This window comes from Panthera onca, chromosome E1 (assembly GCF_046562875.1).
Source record: "Panthera onca isolate mPanOnc1 chromosome E1, mPanOnc1 haplotype 2, whole genome shotgun sequence".
NCBI classification, from domain to species: Eukaryota; Metazoa; Chordata; class Mammalia; order Carnivora; family Felidae; genus Panthera; species Panthera onca.
In genome coordinates this window covers 26,405,111-26,430,110 of record NC_138352.1, presented here as the reverse complement: position 1 = coordinate 26,430,110, position 25,000 = coordinate 26,405,111, and the positions used below count along the sequence as shown (strand labels likewise).

The window sequence follows — 25,000 nt, the reverse complement described above, 5'->3', positions numbered from 1 at the left end:
GGAAGATTGGAAGGTGAGGGGAAGGGAGAAGCCAGGGGATTTCTTCCCCATCTTCTGCTTGGTCCCAGCTCCGGCCGAGTGACGCTGGCCTCTGGTGATACCACCTTCTTCCTTTTCCCTCTAGCCTTAAGTGTGCTGGGCACGTCCCACTCTTGCCGATCTCTGGCTTGGCTCACCACCCCGCCGTCCCATTTGGCTGTTTAGCCCTTCCCCAAACCTTGTAACTACTCCCTGTATTAAATTCCCTCTTACTGAACTGCCTCTTTTGAATGCCGTTTTCTTGATTGGACCCTGCCCGCTAAAGACAAGAGCCCTACTCCTGTGTCTTATAGGACAAATGGACATTAAAACATCTCTGATTTTTTTTTTTTTTTTTTCTGTTCAAGGCTCCTTTCTTCCTTTTTCTGGAAGTACACTTCGCTTTGGGTGCGGGGACTGGCCGTGACCCAGATTGAAACAACCATAGAACTTCATACTCCCTGTTCACGAAGATTTTTCCAAGGGTAACTGTCATCCATATCGGGCTGATCACTTTTCCTTGCATAGTTCAAAATGGAGCCCAGTAAAGCAAGAGGTTGGAGTTAGAAGGGTGCACGAGCTCCACGGGAGCTTGGTCCTTGTTTTGTTCAATGTATGTCTCCAGTGCATAGTAAGTGCCCAATAAACACAACTTCATAAAATCTAAGATGCTAGAAATTTTAAAACAATTATTTTGTGTTCCACTAAAAAAGAAAAAAAAAACAGTCAATGAAACTATAATGCAATGCTTTTTATTATGTACATTAAATTTTTTAAATGTTTTATTGTTTATTTTTGAAAGAGAGAGAGAGAGAAACAGAGACAGAGTGCGAGCAGGCAAGGAGCAGAGAGAGAGCGAGACACAGCATCCAAAGCAGGCTCCAGGCTCTGAGGTGTCAGCACAGACCCCGACGTGGGGCTCGAACTCACAAGCTTTGAGATCATGACCTGAGCCGAAGTCAGATGCTTCACCGACTAAGCAACCTGGGCACCCCTGCACAATTTTTTTATTTTAGACTTATTGAGAGATCTTTTACAGTTATTTAGACATCAATGTATGTCATATTCCGTTCTCATACATATGCAAAAAGAAAAATATAAGCAAAATAAATTGGTTGAGGTATTTCCAAAACTTCCTTACATTCAGATTTTCTGTTTTTTTAAGCTTATTTATTTTGGGGGGGGGAGGGGTAGAGAAAGAGGGAGAGAGAATCCCAAGCAGGCTCTGCACTGTCAGTACAGAACCCGATGCGGGGCTTGATCTCACAAACCATGAGACTGTGACCTGAGCCAAAATCAAGAGTCGGACCCTTAACCAACTGAGCCACCCAGGCGCCCCTAGATTTTCCCTTTTGAATCGCTTTTTCGTTCCAAGTCATTCAAGTCATTTGTGTCTGTGATTTTTTTCACAGTTAACATCCCCTCTTCCATCAGGAACACTGGTAATGTGTTGGTTGTAAAAGCATTCCTCAGTTTTCTCCAGGATTTCCTTTTGAGCTTGTGATACCCATGCTGCAAATTTGATGCTGACAACGTCCTCGATCTTAGCTGCAGGTGTCACTGGAAGGTGTCGATTAAGCAACCAGGACTCACATCCCTTCTTTGAACACCCTTGCTTGGTTTGTAGAGTGAAATATTATAGGATTGCAGTTATCCGTGAGGCCACCTGGGATGCAAACCAAGTCACCATGCTTTCTGGTGAGCTGCTTCTTTAACTGCCTGATTTTGCGCACATCCAGACCTCGGCGCTGACGGCCAATGGCAACCGTAAGAGGTATGCTGATTTCGGGGATATTATAATGTGTGTCTCAGAATTGATAGGCTGTGATATTTGTGAAATTAATTAATTAAGTGAATCTCATGCTGCCTGAATCTGTGACTCCCACTGAGAGAATGAAGGTAACACACAGAAAGGCCTGGCGAGTGGGTGGTCCCAGATTCGCTTGTTCCATAGACCACGTCTACCTCGGTACTTCCCGTGGTTTATTCATAGAAGCTGATAATTCCTCCCTCTTTTTTTGGTAAAGCTAGTTCAGATTGGTTTAATGTCACTTGCGGCCTAGAGAATCATGACTAATACAGAAGCTTTATAAAATGATTATAAACAATGTGGCACGGGCAGAAATTAGAAGAACGTACAAGGCTCAGAAGCAGCATCAAGGAGAGGGGGTAACCCTATCAGAGGGTCCCTCACATGTGGAGATTGACTTTCCCACCTGAGGCGAGACCCCCTTCTTAGATGCTTCTCAAGGACCTTGCACACACTCTCACTTGAAATCACTTGTTCCCACCCTGCTTTTCCCACTGCTGTTTCCTAAGGTGGGGGTCCCAGACCCAGTGAATAATTATTGAACAGATGCACGGATGAGTTGTGAGGAATGAAGAGAAGTTGCTCGTAGTCAGGGGCGTGAGTGATACTCTGGGAAGAGAAACCAGAAAGTGCAGTGGGAAACAGTCGTGGAAACGCAAGATGTATTCTGGAAACCACGAGTAGTTGGAAATGCTGGGAGGTGAAGCTCAAAGCCGGGATGGTAGGAGATGAGGCTGGAGGGACAGGCAAGGACTAGAGAACGGAGACTGATGTGTCATGTGAAGATGCTGGGGCTTTATTCTGTAGGCAGTGGGAGCCAAGGAAGGATTCACATTTTTTTTTTTTATTGTGGTAAAGTGTACATAACATTTACCATCTTAACCATTTTCAGTGTGCAGTTCAGCGGCATTAAGGACGTTTATGTTGTCATACAACTACCTCCATCACCCATCTCCAGAACTTTTCTGTCCTCCCAGACTGAAACTCTGTCCCGCTTTCAACAATAACTCCCCATTCCCTCTCCCCAGGCCCCCTGGCATCCATCTTTCTGCTCACTTGTCTCTACGAGTTTGATTATTCCAGCTACCTTATATAAGCATTGAAGTATTTTTAACATGGTGTGTAAATGGATTTGCATTTTAGAACGTTCATGCTAGCAATTTTTTTAGTGGGTAGATGAGAGAAGGAGGAGGCAGAGTGTAGGAAATCCAGTTAGACACCAAGGCTTTGGCAGTGGGGATGCCAAGAAAGAAGAGGACGTACCACTCAGGGTGTAGAATCTTCAGGGTCCTGGGTGGAGGGGTGAAAGAGAGAGAAGAGCTGGCTTTTTTTTTAAAATTTTTTTAACGTTTTTATTTATTTTTGAGACAGAGAGAGACAGAGCATGAACGGGGGAGGGTCAGAGAGAGGGAGACACAGAATCTGAAACAGGCTCCAGGCTCTGAGCTGTCAGCACAGAGCCCGACGCGGGGCTCGAACCCACGGACCGCGAGATCATGACCCGAGCTGAAGTCGGCCGCTTAACCGACTGAGCCACCCAGGCGCCCCTGAGAAGAGCTGGTTTTGACACCATGTTTCTCTGGGCTGGGTGATACCAACCACAAGAGGGGATCCAGGAGGAGCTCCGGGTTTGAATGGGTAGCAGAAATGTGGGTACGCTGCTCATATTCCCTTCCCCTCACCACTTCTGTGAACACTGGCCTGACTTCCCATTGTTAGCACCCGCGTTTCTTTGGCTGACGATTTTCTGGTGCCCATGTTGCAACCCAGAACAGCAGAGTAAAAGTGCCAGGGAATCAACACCCTTCCAACTCCCCAGAAGCCTTCAACCAAGGATAATGGAGTTGGTGTAGGACTACCCCGGCTCCTTTCTTCTCCAGTGGTAGAGTGATGATGTGGGTATTTTATATGCTGGTTCCCAGAGTTCCTCAGTGGGATTAAGCTTTAGGTACCCACACTGGTAACTTGCTTGATGAAGCACACTTTCATTCGTTTCTTTGCCATCTTGCTCCTCTGCCTGAGTTTTCTGGTATCACCTCCCAAATAATCAGTTTGTTCTCAAACCCTTACCTTAAAGGGGTAGATTTGGGAGAACCCAAACTAAGACAGGGTCTGGAGGAAATGATCCATTTTAAGTGTGGCATCCATGTGGATGTGGTGGATGTGTCTATTCTGCAGCTGGAAATGTAGGTCTCTAGTGTAAGGTAGATACAGATTTGGGAAGACAAGTCTGTTCTTGGAAGTTAAAACCATGAGAGTGGGTGAGATTGCCTGGGAAGAAGTAGGATGGAGAAGAGAACCAAGGTTAGACTCCTGGGAAACTCCAGCCTTTAAAAGTAGGAACAAGAAGAGGATTCTGGAGGTGCCTTAGTCGCTCGGTTGGTTGAGCCACCGACTCTTGATTTTGGCTCAGGTAATGATCTCAAGATCATGGGATCAAATCCCGCGTTGGGCTCCATGATGAGCATGGAGCCTGCTTAAGGTTCTCTCTCTCTCTCTCTCTCTCTCTCTCTCTCTCTCTCTCTCTCCCTCTGCCCTTCTTCCCCACTCTTGAAAGCTCTCAATCGCTCTCTCTTTCTCTAAAAAAAAAAAAAAAAAGGATTCTGAAGGACTGGACTGGATCAGCCAGAATGGAAAGGAATGAATAGAAAGGAGATGAAGGAGCTCAAGTGGAGGGAAGGATGGAGAAGGTAGGAGCAGGATTGGCCTTGAACTAGACGCTCTGTGCTATTTCTCTCAGCGTAGAGTCCAAGGAGCAAGGATGGTAATCAAAGCTTATTTTGTTTTGTTTTCTCTTGGTGGAGGATGCGTAGTTAGCCGCTGTCAGGATTGACTACGGGTGCAATTTGTGACGGGGTGGTTTCTTGGTGGTGTTTCTTGTTGTGACAGGGGTGGTTTCTTCCCAAATTCAGTTCTCTGGCTTCTTCATACTTTCACCAGCGAAGCACCATTCCCTCCCTAGAGACCAGCAACCGCACTGTTCTGTGTGTCCCCCGGGTGGGGGAGGTCAGACCCAGGCTTCTCAGAGCCTATGCCGACTGTTTCCCATTCTCTGCAGGTCCCACCCTGTGATACACAAAGTCTTCCTCATTGTACTTGCGTTTCCCCTTAAATCGAAAGGAATCCTACAATTGTCTTTTGTCACTGACTTCTTTCACTTGGCATAATGTCTTCAACGGTCATCCATGTTGTAGCATGAAGCAGTATGGCATTCCTTTTTATGGGCAGGTAGTATTCTAGTGTATGGATATACCACATGTTGTTTCTCCATTTGTCATTTGACGTGCGTTCGAGTTGTTACCGCCTTTGCTATTGTAAATAATGCTGCTATAAATACCCCTTTACAAGTTCCTATGTGGACATATGTTTTCTTTGGGGGCAGGCATGTACATACCTAGGAGGACAATTGCTGGGTCATGTGATAAGTCTATGTTTCATCATTTGAGGAGCCGCGAGACTGTTTTAAGAAGTGGCTGCATCATTTTACATTCTCACCAGCTGTGAATGAGGGTTTTGATTTTTCCACATCCTTGTCAACGTTTGTTATTTTCTGACTTTTTAATTCTAGCCTAGTGGGTGTGGAGTCTCATCTCATTGCGGTTTTGGTTTATATTTCTGTGATACACATTGAGCATCTCTTCATGTCATGTTTGGCCATTTATATATCTTTTTAGAGAAAGATATTCAAGTCCTTTGCTCATTTTAAAATTGAGTTGTTCTTTGTTGTTGTTGTTGTTGGAGCTGTTTATATATTCTGGATATGAAACCCTTATCGGTATCTGATTTACAAGTAGTTTCTTCCATCCTGTAGGTGTCTTTTCACTTTTTTGATGGTGTTCTTGTAAGCAGAGAAGTTTTTAATTGTGGTGTAGTCTAATTTATCTTTATTTTTGTTGTGCTTTTGGAAAAAATTATTTTTTAAATGTTTATTTATTTTTGGGGGGGGGGGGCATGTGTGCATGCACATGCATGGGAGAGGGGGAGAGAGAGAGAGAGGGAGACAGAGAATCCCAAGCAACCTCTGCACTGTCAGCACAGAGCCTGATGAGGGGCTTGGACTCATGAACCATGTGATTATGACCTGAGCTGAAATCAAGAGTTGGACACTTAACTGACTGGGCTAAACTTCTCGGCTAGCTCAGTCAGTAGAGCATGAGACTCTTAACTGATTGAACTACCCAGGTGCCCCTTTTGTGTGTGTGTGTGTGTGTGTGTGTGTGTGTGTGTTTTATTTAAGATTTTATTTTTTTTAAAAAATTTGTTTGTAATGTTTATCTACTTTTTGAGAGAGAGAGAGAGAGAGCGAGCATGAGTGGAGGAAGGGCAGTGAGAGAGAGAGAGAGAGAGAGAGGGAGACACAGAATCTGAAGCAGGCTCCAGGCTCTGAGCTGTCAGCACAGAGCCTGATGCGGAGCTCAAACTCACGAACCGTGAGATCATGACCTGAGCTGAAGTTGGAAGCTTAACAAACTGAAGCACCCAGGCACCCCTTTTACTTAAGATTTTCTAAATACAGGATCATGTAAATCTCTGAATATAAGTAATTGTACTTCTTCTTTTCCAATCTGGGTGTTTTTTCTTGCCTAAATGCCCTGACCAGAAGCTCCAGTACTATGTTGAATAGAAGTGGCAGAGAAGACATCTTTGTCTTATTCCTGATCCGGGGGGGGGGGGGGGGGGGGGGAGGGGAGGGTGCATCCAGTCTTTCACAATTAAGGATGATGTAGGCTGTGGGTTTTTAGAAGATGATTGTTAGCAGGTTGAGGAAGTTCCTCTCTAGTTTGTTGAGTGTTTTTATCAGGAAAGAGTTTGGATTTTGTAAATGCTTTTTTCCTATGTCTATTGAGATGATCATCTGATTTTAAAATATATTCTATTGGGCGCCTGGGTGGCTCAGTCGGTTAAGCGTCCGACTTCAGCTCAGGTCATGATCTCGCGGTCCGTGAGTTCGAGCCCCGCGTCGGGCTCTGGGCTGATGGCTCAGAGCCTGGAGCCTGCTTCTGATTCTGTGTCTCCCTCTCTCTCTGCCCCTCCCCTGTTCATGCTCTGTCTCTCTCCGTCTCAAAAATAAATAAACGTTAAAAAAAAAAATAATAAAAAAATATATATATATTCTATTGAAATGATTAATTGAGTTTTCGATGTTCAACCAACTTGAATTCCTGGGATAAATCCACTTGGTCAATGGTATACATTTTTTTTTAAATGTTGCTAGAATTGGTTTGCTAATATTTTCTTAAGGATTTTTATATATCCATATTCAGAAGAGCTACGGATCTGTAGTTTTTTGTGACGTCTTTATCTGATTTTGGTATTAGGATAATACTGGTCTCATAAGATGAGGGGAAGTGTTGCTTTTTCTTCTATTTTTTTTTTGGAACAGTTTGTGAAGAATTGATATTTAAAATTCTTGTTTAGTACAATTCAGCAGTGAAATATGGGCCTAGCTTTTCTCTGTGGACAATTTTTCATTACCAATTCGATCTTTTCACTTGTCATAGCTCTGTTCACATTGTTTATTTATTCTTGAGTCAGTTTTGGTATGGTGTCTTTCTAGGAATTTTTCCATTTCACTTATCTAATTTGTTGGCATACATTTGTTCATAGTATTCCTTCATAATCCTTTTTATTTCTGTAAGGTTGTTGGTAATACCCCTTCTTTCATTTTTGATTCTAGTAATTTGAATTGTCTCTCATTTTTTCTTGATCAGTCTAACTAAAGACTTGTCAATTTTCTTGGTCTTTTAAAAGAAGCGTTTCCAGTTTTACTTATCTTCTCTATTGTTTTTCTGTTCTCTATTTCATTATTTTTTGCTCTAACCTATTATTTACTTCCTTCTGTGTGCATTAGGTTTAGTTTACTCTTCTTTTTTTAGTGTTTTAAGGTGAAAGACTAAGTTATTGATCTGAGATCTTTCCTTTTAACTGTAGGCATGCTGGCAATACCGACTCCATCTTTGGCCCTCTGTCTTGTTCATGTTCACTCAATGACCTCTCTTGGAGCTACATGTTCTCTTGGAGATTAATAGACATACCTTAGAAATGCCCGCCAAGGCTGGGATGGGGGTGGCTTGCTTTGTCCCTCCTCAAGTTTGGTAAAAAGATAAAATAGTCTCTTCCCTTCCTGAGGCATAGGTGGTGCCACGAGGCCTAATTAAATGTTAGATGTCAATTAGGTGCATGCAAACCCTTTGAAATGCATGGGAACCCTTTGATCTCACTACAGCACCCTTCTGTACACCCCCTCATTCTATAAAATCTGTAGATGAAGGTCAGGACTTTGCAGAGAATAGCTGCACAGCTGATTGGATCATTGTCTGCCCAATCCCTCCTGTCAGTTAATTACCCTGAATAAAACTCTCTAAACTGTATGGGGTTGTCTTTTTTGTTTTCCAGTCTCAAAATGCCTACTCAGTTTGGGAGATACTTACTTGTCTCTTCCCTGCCTTCGAACATTAACATAGATACTTGCAGCTGTCGGTTTCCCTCTCAGCACTGCTATCGTGGCATCCCATACGTTTTGGTATGTTAATTCTTCATTTTCATTCATATCAAAGTATTTTCTGATTTCTCTTTTGATTTCTTTTCTGACCCGTTGGTTATTTAGGAGTATGTTGTTTAATTTTTATGTATTTGTGAGTTTCCCAAATATTTTTTCTGCTCTTGGTTTCTGACTACATTCCATTTTGGTTAGACAACATTTTTGGAATATTTTTGTCCTTTTAAATTTATTGAGGTTTGTTTTATGGCCTAGCACACGGTGTGTCTTTGAGAATGTTCTATGTGCACTTGAGCAGAATGTATATTCCACTGTCTTGGGTTGAGCATTCTATAGATCTACTGTTCTAATTGGTTCAGAGTGTTTTTCAGATCTATTTCCTTGTTGAGATTCTGCCTAGTTTTGTCTATTATTAAAAGTGGATATTGAAGTCTTTAGCTACTGTCATTGAACTGTCTGTTTCTCCCTTCATTTCTGTAACTTCTTGATTCATGTATATTGGTGCTCCATTATTAAGTGCATATATAATTGTTATGTCTTCTGATGAATTGACTCTCTTATTATGTCTTTATATCTAGTAACATTTTTATTTCATGTCTATTTCATCTGATATTAATAAAAGGCGAAGGATTTATACGATCTGAAGAGAAACCAGAGTATTCATCTGATATTAGCATAGATACCCAAACTTTCTTGTGGTTGTTGTTTGCATGATATATATTTTTTATCCATTTATTCCAATCCATTTGTATCTTTGTATCTAAAGTGTATTTCCTGAAGATAGCATGTAGTTGGATCATGTATTTTATTTATCCAGTCTGACAGTATCTTCCCTTTTATTGCCATGTTTAATCCATTCACACTTAATATTGTTATTGTAATAGCTGGATTTACGTCTGCCATTTTACTTTTTGTTTTCTATATCTCATCTTCTTTTGTTCCTTTGTTACTCCTTTCACTGCTTCCTTTTGCATTGAGTGCTTTTTCATGTAACATTTCAGTGAGTTGACTAGTTGAAGATCTTGAGATGAAATCATTCTGGATTGAGGGCCCTAAATGCAATGACTAGTGTCATTGTAATAAGGGAAGAGTATATGCAGAGACACACAAAAGGAAGAAGGCAGAAGGCATGCGAAGACCGAGGCAGAGACGCAAGTACAAGCCAAGGAACACATATGATAACTGGGAACCACAAGAAGGTGGAAGAGGCAAGGAAGGACTCTGTCCTAGAGCCTTCAGAGGGAGCATGCCCTGCTGACACCTTGATTTCTGACTTTTATCCTCCCAAACTGGAAGAGAATAAATTTCTGTTCTTTTCAGCCCCTCAATTTGTGGTAGTTTGTTACTGCAGCCCTAGGAAATAAATACAAACCTTTTCTTTCCTTTAATGATTTTTTTTCACCTTATCTCTTTGAGTTATATTCTGATAACTTATCAGAATTGACTTCAGATTTATACTAATTTAATTCCAGTGAGGTATAGAAATGTTACTCCTGTAGAGCTCTATTCTACTTTCACTTTTTGTTGTATCAAAATTATGTATATTGCATCTGTTAATATTACAAATCCAACCATACATTGTTATAATTATTACTTTAACCAACTATAGTAACTTCCTTAGCTCCATACAGCTTTACCAAAACCCATCTGTTTCGTACAGTTGTTGGCAGATAGATTCCGCATGCATTTGTACACATTATATGTCTAACAATACATTATATGAATATATTTTATATAATTGTTTTTTAAATCCAGAGAAGAAAGGAGAAAAATGTGCACTTTTGCTGTTATTTATAATTACCTAATTACCTTTATGGTGCTTTTTGATTTTTTGTGTGTGAATTTGAATTACCTTCTGGGTTTACTTGCTTTCACCTAGAAAAGCTTCCTCTGGTATTTCTTGTAAGGCAGGTACACTAGCAACAAATTCTCTCGGGTTTTATCTGGGAAAATATTTATTTCACCTTCACCCCCCTCCCCCCAATTTTTGTATTATGGTAAAATCCCCGTAACAAAATTTACCATCTTAACTATTTTTTTTTAATTTTTTTTAACGTTTATTTATTTTTGAGACAGAGAGAGACAGAGCATGAACAGGGGAGGGGCAGAGAGAGAGGGAGACAGAGAATCCGAAACGGGCTCCAGGCTCTGAGCTGTCAGCACAGAGCCCGACGCGGGGCTCGAACTCACGGACCGTGAGATCATGACCTGAGCCAAAGTCGGACGCCTAACCGACTGAGCCACCCAGGCGCCCCCCATCTTAACTATGTTTAAGTGTACAGTTTAGTGATATTAAGTATGCTCACAATGTTGTGCAGCTATCACCAGCATCTATCCCCAGAATTCTCCGTCTTCAAAAACTGAAATTCTATAGCCGTTAAACAGTAACTCCTCATCCCCGCCTCCCCACCCCCCCCCCCCCCCCCCAGCCCCAGATGGCAATCAGCATTCTTTTTCTGTCTCTGTGATTTTGGCTGCTCCAGGTACCTCATATAAAGTATATTATACAGTATTTGTCCTTTTGTATCTGGCTTATTTCACTTAGCATAATGTTTTCAAGTTTGATTCATGTCGTAGACTTGACTTTCTTTTTAAGTCTGAATAATATTTCATCTAGGTGTATATCACATCTTCTTCGTCCATTCATCTGACATTTGAGTTGCTTGCACTTTTAGGCTACTGTGAATAATGCTGCTAGGAACATGGATATATGAACTATCTCTTCACGATTGTACTTTTCATTCCTCTGGGCATATGCCCTATTTCATCTTTATGTTTGAAAGAATTTTGCTGGATATAGAATTCCTAGTTGACAATTTTTTTTCTTTGAGTAGTTTGAATTTGTTATTCCATTACCTTCTGGCTTTCATTGTTTCGGATGAGAAGTCAGCTGTTAATCTTATTATGGTCCCACTGTAAATGCCCACTTGTTTTTCTCTTGCTGTTTTATAGATTTTTCTCTTTGTTTTTGATGTGCAGCATTTCTACTATACTATGCCTGTTTGTGGATCTTTTTGAGTTTATCCTGCTTGGAGTTTATCCTGCTTGGAGTTTGTTGAGCTTCCTGAATGTAGAGGTCATTGTTTTTTCAATTAATTTGGGAAGATTTCAGCCATTATATCTTCAGATATGTTTTCCTCTCCTTTTTGTATCTCCTATCTTGGTACTCCCATTATGTGTATGTTGGTGTGTTTAATGATATCTCATATTACTCTGAGAATCTGTTTTGCTTTTTTCTATTTTTTCCCTTTTTGTCCTTCAACTTGAATAATGTCTATTGATCTATCTTCAAGTTCACTATTAGTTCTTCTGCCAGTTCGCATCTGCTGTTGAACCCCTCTAGTGAGTTTTATTGTAGTTATACTTTCAACTTCAGAGTTTTCATTTTTTTCTACCTAATTTTCATCTTTTTATTGATAGTCTCTATTTGATATGATATTGTTATTCCTTCCTTTATTTCTTTCACTACGCTTTCCTTTAATTCTGTGAACATATATATAATAGTTGTTTTGAAGTCTTTTTCTATTAATGCTGGTATCTGTTCACTCTCATTTGCAGTTTCTCTTGCCTGCTTTTTCTCCCCTGTACCCTACCCTGTCCTAACCACAGAAAGTATGAGTCATACCTCCCTGTTTCTTTTCACACATCATAAGTTTGTTGTTGTTGGAAACTAGAGCTTTTAGGTACTATGTTTTAGGAACTCGGGGTACTGATATCCCCCTCTGGAGCTTCTTGTTTTTATTTGCCTGTTTATTTGTTCAGGGACTATTTTAGTGAAGTCTGTTTCCCTCCGGCAGTGTTAAATCTTCTGACATTGCTCCTCAGGGAGACCCAGCTTTGGGTATGCCCACAGTCACCCTTGAATGACAGTGGTATTGGTACAGCTCTCTTCCTTTCTTTCCTGCTCTATACCCAGCTACTGAACTCCACTAATTGTTGGCTGGTTGCCCTATTATTTTCAACAATGCCCTAGGGCATAAGTTGCTTTAAAAACTAATTCAATCAAATTCTGGCTTATTTGAATAGTTTCTGAAGTTAGTGTCTAATATTTGTTCATACCTTAGGAGGGCTTCTATGTCTTCTGGCAGATTGATCCTTTCATCCCTCTCTGTCTCTAGAATTTTTCTTTGTTCAGAAGTCTATTTTATCTGCTTTCTTTTGATTTATGTTTGCTTGATATATCTTTTACCATTCTTCTAATTTCAACCAGCCTGTATTTTTATATTTGAAGTGAATTTCTCATAGACATATTTTTAAATCCACTCTGCTTATCTCTATGTTTTGATTGGTATAATTAGATAATTTACATTTATGTAATTATTGATATGTTATGGCTTAAGTCTACCATTTTATTTATTTTAATATGTTTGTTCTCTATGGGTTTTTTCTTTCATTTTTTCTGTCTTTTCCTGTGTATTATATTAGAATTTTTTTAGAATTCCATCTTGATTTACCTAAAGTGTTTTGATTGTAACTTTTTACACACTGTTGTTAGTGGTCATCTAAGTATTACATTATATATATGACTTATCACAGTCTACTAGTGTGATTACCTTACCATTTGGAGTGAAGTGCAAAAACCTCACCCCTCTTTACTCTTCTCATTTGTACTTTTCTATCTACATTCGGAACCCCATCAGGCAGGATTATAATTTTTGTTTCAACCCGCAAACATAATTTAGAAGTCTTAAGAGGAGACGGAAATTTTATTATAATTACACTCATTTTTAAAATTTATTCTTGATGGTCCTAGATGCCTTCTTTTATCATTTTCTTTCTGTTGCAAGAACTTCCTTTAGACATAGTTTTGGGATAAGTCTGCTAGCAACACATTCTCTTATTTATTTATTTAATCTGAGAATGTCTTGATTTCCCTTTGATTCCTAAGGGATATTTTCTCTGGATAGGATTCTGGGTTGATAGTTCTTTTCTTTTAGTGCCTGAAATATGTATTTCTTCCTTCTGTCCACCATGGTTTCTGGTGAGGAATCTGCTGTTATTTGAATTATTTTTTTTCTTTTATTTTAGAGACAGAGTGCAAGTAGGGCAGAGGGGTAGAGGGAGAGAGAGAGGGAGAGAATCTTAAATCTTACGCAGGCTCTGCACTCAGCATGGAGCCCAACATGGGGCTTGATCCCAGGACCCTAGGATCAAGAGTTGGAGACTCAACTGACTGAGCCACCCAGGCGCCCCAGAATTATTTTTTCCCTATAGGCAAATATTATTTCTTTCACTGTTTTCAAGGTTTTTTTGTCTTTTAGAATTTGGTGTCTTCTAGTCTTTTAGGATGAAGACTATGTCTTGATGTGGATTTCTTTGGGCTTCTCAGTTTGGGTTTCATTCTTTTTTAATATGTAGATTTAAGTCTTTTGCTGAATTCAGAAAGTTTTCAGCTATTATTTTTTTTTAAATACTTTTTCAGCTTCCCACCTCTTTGTCTCTTTCCTATACCCTGATGACTTAAGCGTTAGGTCTTTTATTACAGTCGCACAGGTCTTTGAAGCTCTATTCTTTTGACTTCTACTGTTTTATGTTCATTGGCTATTTCTTCTGGCTGGAGTAGAGCATTTATTGTCTGAATGTTGTGTCTTGTTAAACTACTCCTTTCCTGGTCCTTTGGCTGGAACAGCAGCCAACAAATACGTTTGTGCCCTGTCGTATTTCCAGGTTGCCCACTCCTTCAGCTCCCAGTCTGGTTTACGTGACACAGAAAGGAAACCCAGGCAACTTGCCACTGTGTTGTTCCTTGGGCCCTGAGTTCCTTAAACGGTTTGTCTTCTCCTTTTCACCTTTCAGAACCTTCTTATATTTATTTTCTGTGTCGCGTCTATGGATTTTAGTTGTACTTAGTATAAAGAATAGGGAAAAGTATGCCTGTCCCATCTTCCCAGAAGCCTAAGTCCATGCCTTTTTCTCTTCCTTTTTTTTTTTTTTTTAAAGTTAGTTTTGCTCTTTATGAAGGCGAATTTTCTTTTAAGAGGCAAGTTGCCCAATAGAGCGTCCCACATTTGAATTTGTCTAATCCTTCCTCATGATTTAGCAAACAGTTTCAACAAGAAGGCTAGGTAGGTGATGCTGGGTGTCTCATCACATCACCTTAAGAGGCGGGCACTGTTAGGTGGCCCACCAGGTAGTCATGGTAAGTTCGATCACTTTGTCTTCCTTTCTGTAATTGATACATTGTGGAGTGAAACCTTGACGTCATGTGAACATCTTCTTCCCCGACTAACAACCTTTCAGTCAATGGTTTTAGCATGTTTTGGTGCATATATAAGATTTATAAGATTTTAGGGGGCGATTCCCCCCATAATGCTGTCATTTCCTTTACATTGATTAGCTCTTTCATTCTGTAAAGAAGAGCTTTGTCTTTCTGTCCTTTTATTCTTTTTTTAGTATCAATACATGTTTTAATCAGTGTCTTATAGTTCACTATTGTCATTTTGTTGTTGTTGTTGAAATTGTCCCAAATAAGTCAAATTGAGCTCCTTCAGGTTCACCCCATTGTCCGTGTGACATGGTCCTTTTAGTCTTTGGGCAGCTCCTTGATTTCTAGGCCCCCACAAGATATCCCAGACTCTTTTGTTAATCCCATAGTCCATACCTGGAACCAGCTATTTTTCCAAGGAGTCCTGCTTCCTTTTAGTAGGAATTGTATTTAGAAATGTAGATAAATTCGGGGCGCCTGGGTGGCTCAGTCGGTTAAGCGACCGACTCACAGAACTCACGGTCTGTGAGTTCGAGCCCCGCGTCGGTCTCTGTGCGGACGGCTCGGAGCCCGGAGCCTGTTTCAGATTCTGTGTCTCCCTTTCTCTCTGCCCTTCCCCTGCTCATGCTCTGTCTCCCTCTGTCTCAAAAAAAAATATTGAAAAAAAAAAAAGAAATATAGATAAATTCTAAGTGGGAAGAGTGGGAAGATAATGTACTGAATTAAAGTAGTCATTCATAGTCATAACTGCTCCTATTGGTGAAAGTTAAGGAGGTAGAGTTTAGTATGATAGTAATTTGTGAGCTGTGTCTCCCCTACAGGACGGGACTTCTTGGGGGCCAAGCTAGTAGCTTTTCCATTTTTATATTCACAGTGGTTAGCATAGTTTCTAGAGCAGAAGAGGCACTTAATAAATATTTGGACTTAAACTGTGCTGACTGAACTCATAAACTATTCATCTTATAACTCTAATGTTTTTCTAATTTTCTAACTCTGTAGAGAAATAGTAAAGGATCTGGAAAGAAGCTTTGCAGTGGAAATGTTCATTGGCTGTGGGCAAATTATTAAATGTTTCAGAACTTGTTTCTCTTGCTGAATGGTAAGTGTTTTATTGGCTTCAGAATACTAAAAAGGCTACAACAAGATCTGAGGCTGTTTTGTTAGGTAATAGTAAGGCAGTGGGACATGACTCACTGTGAATGACTGTTGAAGGTGACTGTCCAAGCTTTACATCTCACCCTACAGATGAGTAGTGTACAACTAACCAGGATTCAGCCTCTACGTGGGAGACCTAAGGTTTTTCTTTTGCCGACTGGCACTCCTGCCCAATTGCTTCGTTTTAAGCCAGTTGCTCAATTTCTTTCCCTCCTTTTTACCTGGAAAAGACTGTGTGACAGTATCCTCAACAAAATGAATTAAGATGTAATGAGAAAAACCATATAAAATCCTTTGATATGTAGTAATTAAATGAAATCTGTATTATAGGCACAGAACTTAGTCATTATAAGTAGTAACAAAGGAAGCCTAACATCATATTCTAGGGTTTGTTTTCCTTCAGAGGAGTCGTAGCATGGCATTTTAACAAGCGTTCCAAATGAAAGGGTGGTTGCGGCCTGAGTCTAGCTTTTAGACTGTAATAATAATGGGACTGCAAGGTCAGAGTTTGTTCAGTCTCCTTTAAGTGGGTTTTGGCAGGAGGCACATATAAAGTGGGTTTATTTATAACCTGCATTTTGAGTGTAAAGAACAGAAGCTAAAAGGAAAGACTAAAATATTAAACGCATTTATTAAGTGAAGGGTGTGTGTGTGTGTGTGTGTGTGTGTGTGTGTGTGTGTGTGTGTTTTACGATTAGGAAGAAAACTTTATTCCTTTACTATTGGCAAAATTAGAGGTATTCCATGACCAGTGCTTTTCTGAACATGAGTGAAATCATATGGTATTTGTCTTTCTCTGACTAACTTATCGCTTAGCGTAATCCTCTCTAGCTCCATCCATGTCACTGCAAATGGCAAGATTTCATTCTTTTTGTATGGCTGAGTAATATTCTATTCTCTCTCTCTCTCTCTACCCATTCATCTGTTGACGGATATTTGGGCTGTTACCATAATTTGGCTATTGTTGATAATGCTGCTATAAACAAAGGGTGCTTGTATCCCTTTGAATTATTGAAAAATGTTTCTGTGTTCTTTGGGTATATACCTATAGTGCAATTGAGGAACCTCTATACTGTTCTCCAGAGTGGCTGCCCAAGTTTGCATTCCCACCAACAGTGCAAGAGGGTTCCCCTCTCTCCGCATCCTCGCCAACACCTGTTGTTCCCCGTGTTGTTGATTTGGGCCATTTTGACAGGTGTGAGGTGACATCTCATTGTAGTTTTTGATTTGCATTTCCCTGACGGTAAGTGATGGTGAACGTCTTTTCATGTGTCTGTTGGCCATCTGGATGTCTTCTTTGGAGAATTGTCTGTTCATGTCTTCTGCCCATTTTTTTTTTTTAAGTTTTTATTTTATTTCCAGTTAGTTAACATACAGTGTTCTATTAATTCTGCCCATCTTTAAATTGGATTATTTGGGGGGTTTTTGGTGCTAAGTTTTAAAGTTCTTTACATATTTTGGGTACTAACTCTTATTCAGGTATGTCATTTACAAATACTTTCTCTCATTCCATAGGTTGCCTTTTAGTTTTGTTGATTGTTTCCTTTGCTGTGCAGAAGCTTTTTATTTTGATGTAGTCCCAATAGGTGATTTTTGCTTTTGTTTCCCTTGCCTCAGGGAACCTATCTAGAAAAAAGTGGCTATGGCCAATGTCAGAGAAATTACTGCCTATTCTCTCTTCTAGGATTTTTATGGTTGCAGGTCTCACATTTAGGTCTTTAATCCATTTTGAATTTATTTTTGTGTATGGTGTAAGAAAGTGATCCAATTTTATTTTTTTGCATGTTGCCGTCCAGTTGTCCCAACACCATTTGTTGAAGAGACTGTCTTTTTCCCATTGGATAGTATTTCTTGCTTTGTCAAAGATTAATTGAACATATAATTGTGGGTTTGTTTCTAGATTTTTCTATTCTGCTCTATGGATCTAGGTGTCTGCTTTTGTGCCAGTACCATGCTGTTTTGATTACTACAGTTTTGTAATATAACTTGAAGTCCAAAATTGTGATGCCTCCAGCTTTGCTTTCCTTTTTCAAGATTGCTTTGGCTATTCGGCGTCTCCTGTGGTTCCATACACATTTTAGGATTGTTTGTTCTCGTTCTATGAAAAATGCTGTTGGCCTCTTGATAGAGATTGCATTAAATACGTAGATTCCTTTGGGTAGTGTAGACATTTTAGCAGTATTTGTTCTTCTAATCCATGAGCATGGAATGTCTTTCCATTCGTTTGTGTCGTCTTCAATTTCTTTCATCAATCAGTGTTTTATAGTTTTCAGAGTACAGGCCTTTCACCTCTTTAGTTAGGTTTATTCCTAGGTATCTTATTCTTTTTTGGTGGCGTATCATTCTTTTTCACGGTTGAATTCTTTTTGATGGTTAGATATACCCCCCTTTAGCCAATATCCTGCTGATAAAGATTTGAATTATTTTTTTTAATTATAAACAATACTACAGTAAGCATCACTTTGTGTATGTATATGCCCAGTTATGTATTTTGATAGACTTGCTATTTAGGAGTAGAGTTACTGAGACGAACATTGTGGATATCTAAGCTTTTGCCAATTTTCCTAAAAAGGTGATCAATTCACAGTGGCTGAGAATACCTCTGCCCAAATTATATCGGGTTCTTCCTCTTCTACACTCTCTAAGCACCCTATAGGTCTCCTCTGTAGCACACCAGAATTGCATTTAAATGATTACATACTGGTTTAAAAATTTTCCCTCTCTCCCCTTATTCCCGCCCTAAAAATATAAGTTCTTTGTGGACAGGAACATTGTTTTTGTATTATATTTGTATCTCTGTTATTACATTATTATATTTGTATCCAATATAATTCCTTACACATAGTGTATACCCATTAAGTGATAAATATTTCCCCGTACCCTTGTTGACACTTGGTATTATCAATGTTTGCCAGCCTGACAAATACAGCAAATAAAGGTCATTATTTTACTGTGTATTTTAAAATTATTAATCAGTGTGAAAACGCTTTCATATGTATCTATCGATCTATCTATTTTAAAGTTTATTTATTTTGAGAGACAGCGAGTGTGAGGGGGGAGGGTCAGAGGGAGAGAGAGAGAGAGGGAGAGAGAGAGAGAGAGAGAGAGAGAGAGAATCAGAAGCAGCCTCCACACACTGTCAGTGTGGAACCCGGTGTGAGGCTTCATCTCACGAACCACAAGATTATGACCTGAGCCAAAATCAAGAGGCCGCCGCTTAACCAACTGAGTCACTCATGCACCCCTCACATAGATTTATAATAATTTATATTGTGTGTTTTTTAAAAAGTTTTTTTTGGTGTGTTTTTGCTAAATTTTTATTGTGGGTGGGGAGGGGCAGAGAGAGAGGGAGAGAGAGGGTCTGAAGCAGGCTCTGCGCTGACAGCAAAGAGCCGGATGCGGGGCTTGAACTCATGAACCGTGAGATCATGAGCTGAGCTGAAGTCAGCCGCTTAACCAACTGAGCCACCCAGGCGCTCCTATGTTGTATTGTTTTTCTTATTTTTTAACTCATTATTGAGCCCTTTACACTTCAATGTGATACTAGGACTGTTGTGCGTATTTTTGTGTGGTTTGTTGCTTGTCTTTTGAATTTGTTTATGGTGTTTTTGACCATCTAAAAGTTTAAAGATTTTTAAGTAGTGAAATTATAAACCTGTTTTTTGTGGCTTTGGAGTTTATACCATGTTTGGAAAGGTATTTTCCATTCTATGGGTTTAGATTTTTATCTAGTACTTTTTGATAGACATACTGAATCTACATTGTCATAATATATAATCATTCAACTGTTTGCCTTTACTAATCATTTTGCATTAGTTTTCTGGGTAAATATATATTTAATGCTTACTATCAGTTCTTATAATGAAACCTCTCTGGATAGTTGGCTTGGTTAATACTTGTTGTCTAGAAGATTCCTCAATATAGTTTTTCCTGAGTTCTTCCATGTTCAAAACTGTTCATCTATGATCTTTATTCTTTTTTTAAAAATTTTTAATAATGTTTTTATTTAATTTTGAGACAGAGAGAGACAGCATGAGCAGAGGAGGGGCAGAGAGAGAGAGAGAGAGAGAGAGAGAGAGAATCCAAAGCAGGCTCCAGGCTCTGAGCTGTCAGCACAGAGCCCGACATGGGGCTCGAACTCACAGACTGTGAGATCATGACTTGAGCTGAAGTCGGACGCTTAACCGACTGAGCCACCCAGGTGCCCCTGATCTTTATTCTTGGGAATCTGTTTGATTGGTTATAAAATCCTTGGTTTATGTTTTCCTCCATGAGTATCTTCAATATGTTACTCTGCTGCCTGCTATCAAAGTCTGATGACAATTTTCCCCCTTGTAAGTGACTTGGTTATTTTGCCTGGATTCTCAAAGGACTTAAAAAAAATCCCTAGGGGTGCCTGGGTGGCTCAGTTCGTTGGGCGTCGACTCTTGATTTTGACTCAGGTCATGATCCCAGGGCCGTGGATTGAGCCCACGTCTGGATCCACACTGAGTGTGAAGCCTGCTTAAGATTCTCTCTCTGTCTCCCTCTGCCCCTCCCCCGACTTGTGCTCTCCTAAAAAAAAAAAAAAAAAAAAAAAAAAAATCTCTCTCTTGGCCATTCTGCATTGACTTTTCTGGGTACACAGTGGACATTTTCAATATATAACTTCATGTCTTTCTATCTGTTCAGAGATGCTGTTCTGGTTTTCTTCTGTTTCATGAGCCTGTCTCTCCAACATGCCTTCACTCTCTGTAGGGGTGTTGGTCTGCTCAATATTTTCTTTTTTTCCTATCATACCCTAGTGTGGGATTGACCATGTATCCTTTCTGTTGCTCTCAGGCCAGATGGAAGCAGTGGGGCAGGATAACTTTCCCAGCTTTGAGCCTCCTGAGTTCTCTCTTCTCTTGTTCTCACCAGGTATTCAGGTCCATGGCCTTGGGCTTTAGTGAGATGTACAGGTTATGTTTTCCTCCCCTACTTTTACCTGGATCTTCTCTTTTCCTGTGTCCCTAATATCCTTGTCCTGCCTGGCCTGGAGTGTACTCCCAGCAGTTTTTCTCAGTGTGGCCCTGTGTCCTGGAAGGGAGCTTTCCTTCATTAGATTTGAGTTCAGAAGGCTGCAGACAGGGACAGTGGCTGGTTGCCATGGTTTCTTCCTTAGGCTCCCTCCAGTTCCCCACGGTTGTTGGGATGGACCAAGCTTCCTAGGGCTGTATCCTCTCCCCTCCCACTGTGGTACATTGCTCTCATATGGTGACTGTAACAGTGGGCACAGATGCTTTTGAGATGGTGACCCCACCTTCCAGGGTCATCAGTATCCTGCAGGATGTCTAAGTTGGCACATCTCAACTCGGACCATGGTCCCTCAGCTCCATCCAGGCAGAACTGGGCACACATGTTCATAGTTTGTGGTTTAGGACCATGGTGATTTTCCTGCTTTATCTGAGATGATGCCTTTCTTCCCTATGACTTGGGTTGATGGTCACAGGAGAGGAGAGTGAAGCAAAATAACTCTTACTCATTTTCAGTTAGAAGCTGATTTATATCTCATGCTACATGATCCAGTTTTTCTCTTCCTCCCCTCTCTTAATTGGAAGATATACTTATATGTTTATAATTCTTCTGTCGGTTACCTTTTTACCTTTAAACGATATGCTTCAGGGGCGCCTGGGTGGCGCAGTCGGTTAAGCGTCCGACTTCAGCCAGGTCACGATCTCGCGGTCCGTGAGTTCGAGCCCCGCGTCAGGCTCTGGGCTGATGGCTCGGAGCCTGGAGCCTGTTTCCGATTCTGTGTCTCCCTCTCTCTCTGCCCCTCCCCCGTTCATGCTCTGTCTCTCTCTATCCCAAAAATAAATAAAAAACGTTGAAAAAAAAAATTTATAAACGATATGCTTCAAACACCTTTCTCAGTTTTTCACCTTGAGGAACAATTTTTCAATATGCCTTTCTGAAAAAAATAATAAAATAATTGGCATTCTCCTTACTCTTCAGTATTTGTGACCCTTTGGGAATTCTTGTTATTATTGTCGAGTTAACATTATTTTACATTGTTACCTTTTCTTTCTAGACTTCTTAAAATCGTATTCAGTTTTGTAGCCATAGTTAAGAGGTTATTAGACTTAATCATATGTATAAGTATATGATTAAGTCTAATAACCATAATGTCCCCGTCACCTATTTAACACATCCCCCCACCCACCTCCCCTCTGGTGTCCATCACCTTGTTCTCTATAGTTAAGAGTGTTTCTTGGTTTGCCTCTCCCTCCCTCCTCCTTTGCTGATTTGTTTTGTTTCTGAAATTCCCATATTAAATTTCACATATGAGTGAAATCGTATGGTATTTGTCTTTCTGACTGACTTTCTCACTTAGCATTATACTCTCTAGCTCCATCCATATCATTGCAAATGCAAGATTTCATTCTTTTTTATAGCTGAGTCATATTCCACTGTGTGTGTGTGTGTGTGTGTGTGTGTGTGTGTGTGCCCATACACATATATCCCACAACTTCTTTATCCATTCATTAGCCATTAGACACTTGGGCTGGTTCCCTAATTTGGCTTTTGTAGATGCTGCAGCTATAAACATTGGGGTGCATGTATCCCTTTGAATTCGTAGTTTTGTAGTCTTTGGGTAAATACCGGGTAGTGCAATTGCTGGATTATAGGATAATTCTATTTTTAACTTTTTGAGGAACCTCCATACTGTTCTTCAGAGCGGCTGCCTCAGTTTGCCCACCAACAGTGCAAAAGGGTTCCCCTTTCTCCACATCCTTGCCAACACCTGTTGTTTCTTGTGTTGTTGATATTAGCCATTCTGACAGGTGTGATATCTCATTGTAGTTTTGATTTACATTTCCCTGATGTTGAGTATCTTTTTATGTGTTTGTTGGCCATCTGTATGTCTTCTTTGGAGAAATGTCTGTTCATGTCCTCTGCCCACTTTTTATTTGGGTTATTTCTTTTTTGGGTGTTGAGCTTTATAAGTTCTTTATATATTTTAGAAACTAATTCTTTACCAGGCATGTCATTAGCAAATATCTTTTCCCATTCTTTAGGTTGGCTTTTAGTTTGTTTAGATTGTTTCCTTCAGTGCGCAGAAGATTTTACTTTGATGTAGTTTCAATAGTTGATTTTTACTTTTGTTTCCCTTGCCTCAGGAGGCATATCTAGAAAGGAGTTGCTACAGCTGATAGACTTAGTTATATTTAGATATAACTGTGCTCAACTGGTTCAGGGCTACCACTAATTTTGTTGATATCGAATACCCCAAACCACATGTTCTAGGTGCTTGGATATACAAGTGAAAAAACAGACAGAAATTCCTGGCCCCTGGAACGTATGTACAATTGGGGGCCGCAAACAATGAGCCTGATAAATGAGGAAATGAGATAGCATGTTAGAAGGGAACAAGTGCTGAACATGGAGATAAAAACAGAATAGTGTAAGTAAGGTCCAGCGTGCCAGGAGAGATAGGTTAGAATTTTCAAAAGAGTGGTCATGAAGGGTCCTACTGAGAGGTGACATCTGAGCGAAGCCCTGGGATAGGAAAGGGAATTAGTTAAATCATGCCAGGTGGGGGAAGCACCTGGAGCAAAGGCCTTGAGGAAGAGCATTCCTGATGTTTGGGGGTAGCAAGGAGGCTGGGAACTCCAGCGCAGGATAGGAGACATGGTCACAGGGGTCAGGAGGGCATGTGTGGGTGCCTTGTAGACCAGTGCACAGACTGCACTTCACCCTGAGATGGGGAGCCGCTGGAGGGGTCTGTCGAAGGTGGTACGTGGTCACTGTGTCTGCCATGTTGAGAGTGGACTGTAGGGGACATCAGCGGAAAGAAGAGATGAGTTGGCTTCTTGCAAGAATACCATGTGTCGCTAGATGGGACCAGTGTGGTTTCACGCAGTGAACTTTCCCTTAATGAGCACATTATTTACGTCTAGGTTTTTTTTTTTTAAATTAAAAAAAATTGTATTTATTTTAGAGAGAGAGAGCAGCAAGTGTTAGCAGGGGAGAGGGGCAGAGGGAGAGAGAGAATCTCCAACAGGCTCCAGGCTCCATGCGGGGCAGGAGGGCTGAATCCCATGATCCTGGGATCATGACCTGAGCTGAGAGCAAGAGCTGGACACTCAACCGACTGAGCCGCCCTGGCGCCCCACATTTAACTTTTAATTGGCTGGACTATGACTGCATTTTTCTAAAGGATTCTTGAGTGCTATAATCTTTGAGTTCTGTTTTTTGTTTCCCTTAAATATGCGTGACATTCTAACTTGGGAAAGAATTCTTGAGTCCCTTCTTTCATTCAGCACTCCGCTGGCGTTGCTCCTTTGTCTTCTGTCATCTAACGTTGTGGAGAAGACTGGAGGAAATTGCAGAGTCTAACTTGCCTCCCGATTATAGGGGTAATCTGTTGCTTCTGCTTCATTGTTGGCAGTCATTTCTTTGCCCTTAAGCACCCTTTAACTTTGCTAGGATATGTCCTGTTTTGATTGCACTCTTCCTGATTTTTCAGCTCGTGGATTGAAAATTATTTAATTCAGAATTAGCAATTATGTGGATGCCACATCTTTATCTTCCACATTTAGCACCTTTCTAATCACTTTCATCCTTGTTTTCTTCTATTCCATTTCCTCAAATGAGTCTTCTATTTCACTGACTTTTTTAGCATTTGGTTTCACTTCTTACTCTTCCTCATGGGACATTTGTTCATAATGTGATGGTGTTAACTCTTTTCCTCTATTTATGTCCTTTTCATCTCCTACTATTGTCTTATGAGCTCTTCTGTGATGCCTCATTTCCACCATATCTTTCCTCAGGTGGGGGGAGCAGGGACCTCAGGAGGATAGTCCTTGCTTCTGCCTCTCACTCAGTTCAGAGAAATCTCTAACTTGCTCAAGATCTAGAGAAGTATCAATTCTTGTAATCCTTCCTCAATTTTGTTCAGTGAATTCTTGTCTCTGGAAGATAGTCTTTGTATCTGTTGCCCAGGGGTGAGGCTGTTCTCTACTTCCTTCATAGGTTAATTTCCTTCTCCATTTTGGCTTTAACCGAAGGAGAAAGTAAATAAACATGACTTAAAAAAAAAAAAAAAAGAACACAGCTTAAAATTTTCATTTTGTGAAAAAGTAACAGAACCGTATATAAAATTCAACATGTTCAAAAGGAGATATAGGTGAAAAGACATCTCCTTTCTGCCTCTGTTCCCTGTTCCCCAGGTCTCAGCCCCAAAAAGAATAAATCTGTAGAATACATTTCTAGAGTGGAATCGCCTTGTCATAGGACATACACATTTGTCAATTTCATGAATATTGCTCTATTGCCCTCCATAGATGTTATC

General features: G+C 40.3%; 1 protein-coding gene across 10 annotated transcripts in view; it reads left to right on the top strand.

Moving 5' to 3' along the window:
• The window catches only part of SPECC1 (sperm antigen with calponin homology and coiled-coil domains 1), a 283,584-nt gene that overhangs the window by 11,662 nt on the left and 246,922 nt on the right, over positions 1 to 25,000 (top strand). For 5 of the 10 annotated variants that reach the window (XM_078437665.2, XM_078437669.2, XM_078437677.2 and 2 more), the window contains exons 1-5: positions 409 to 503; positions 1,567 to 1,792; positions 8,225 to 8,351; positions 13,995 to 14,096; positions 15,532 to 15,631. The exons of 1 other annotated variant lie outside the window; for it this stretch is intronic. In XM_078437665.2, the coding sequence (XP_078293791.2) occupies positions 15,629 to 15,631 (3 nt within the window). In that variant the 5' untranslated portion in view covers positions 409 to 503; positions 1,567 to 1,792; positions 8,225 to 8,351; positions 13,995 to 14,096; positions 15,532 to 15,628. Of the gene's footprint in view, positions 1 to 403; positions 504 to 1,566; positions 1,793 to 8,224; positions 8,352 to 13,994; positions 14,097 to 15,531; positions 15,632 to 25,000 lie in introns of those variants that run through there. 4 more of the 10 variants (XM_078437679.2, XM_078437666.2, XM_078437667.2 and 1 more) reach the window with 4 other exon arrangements.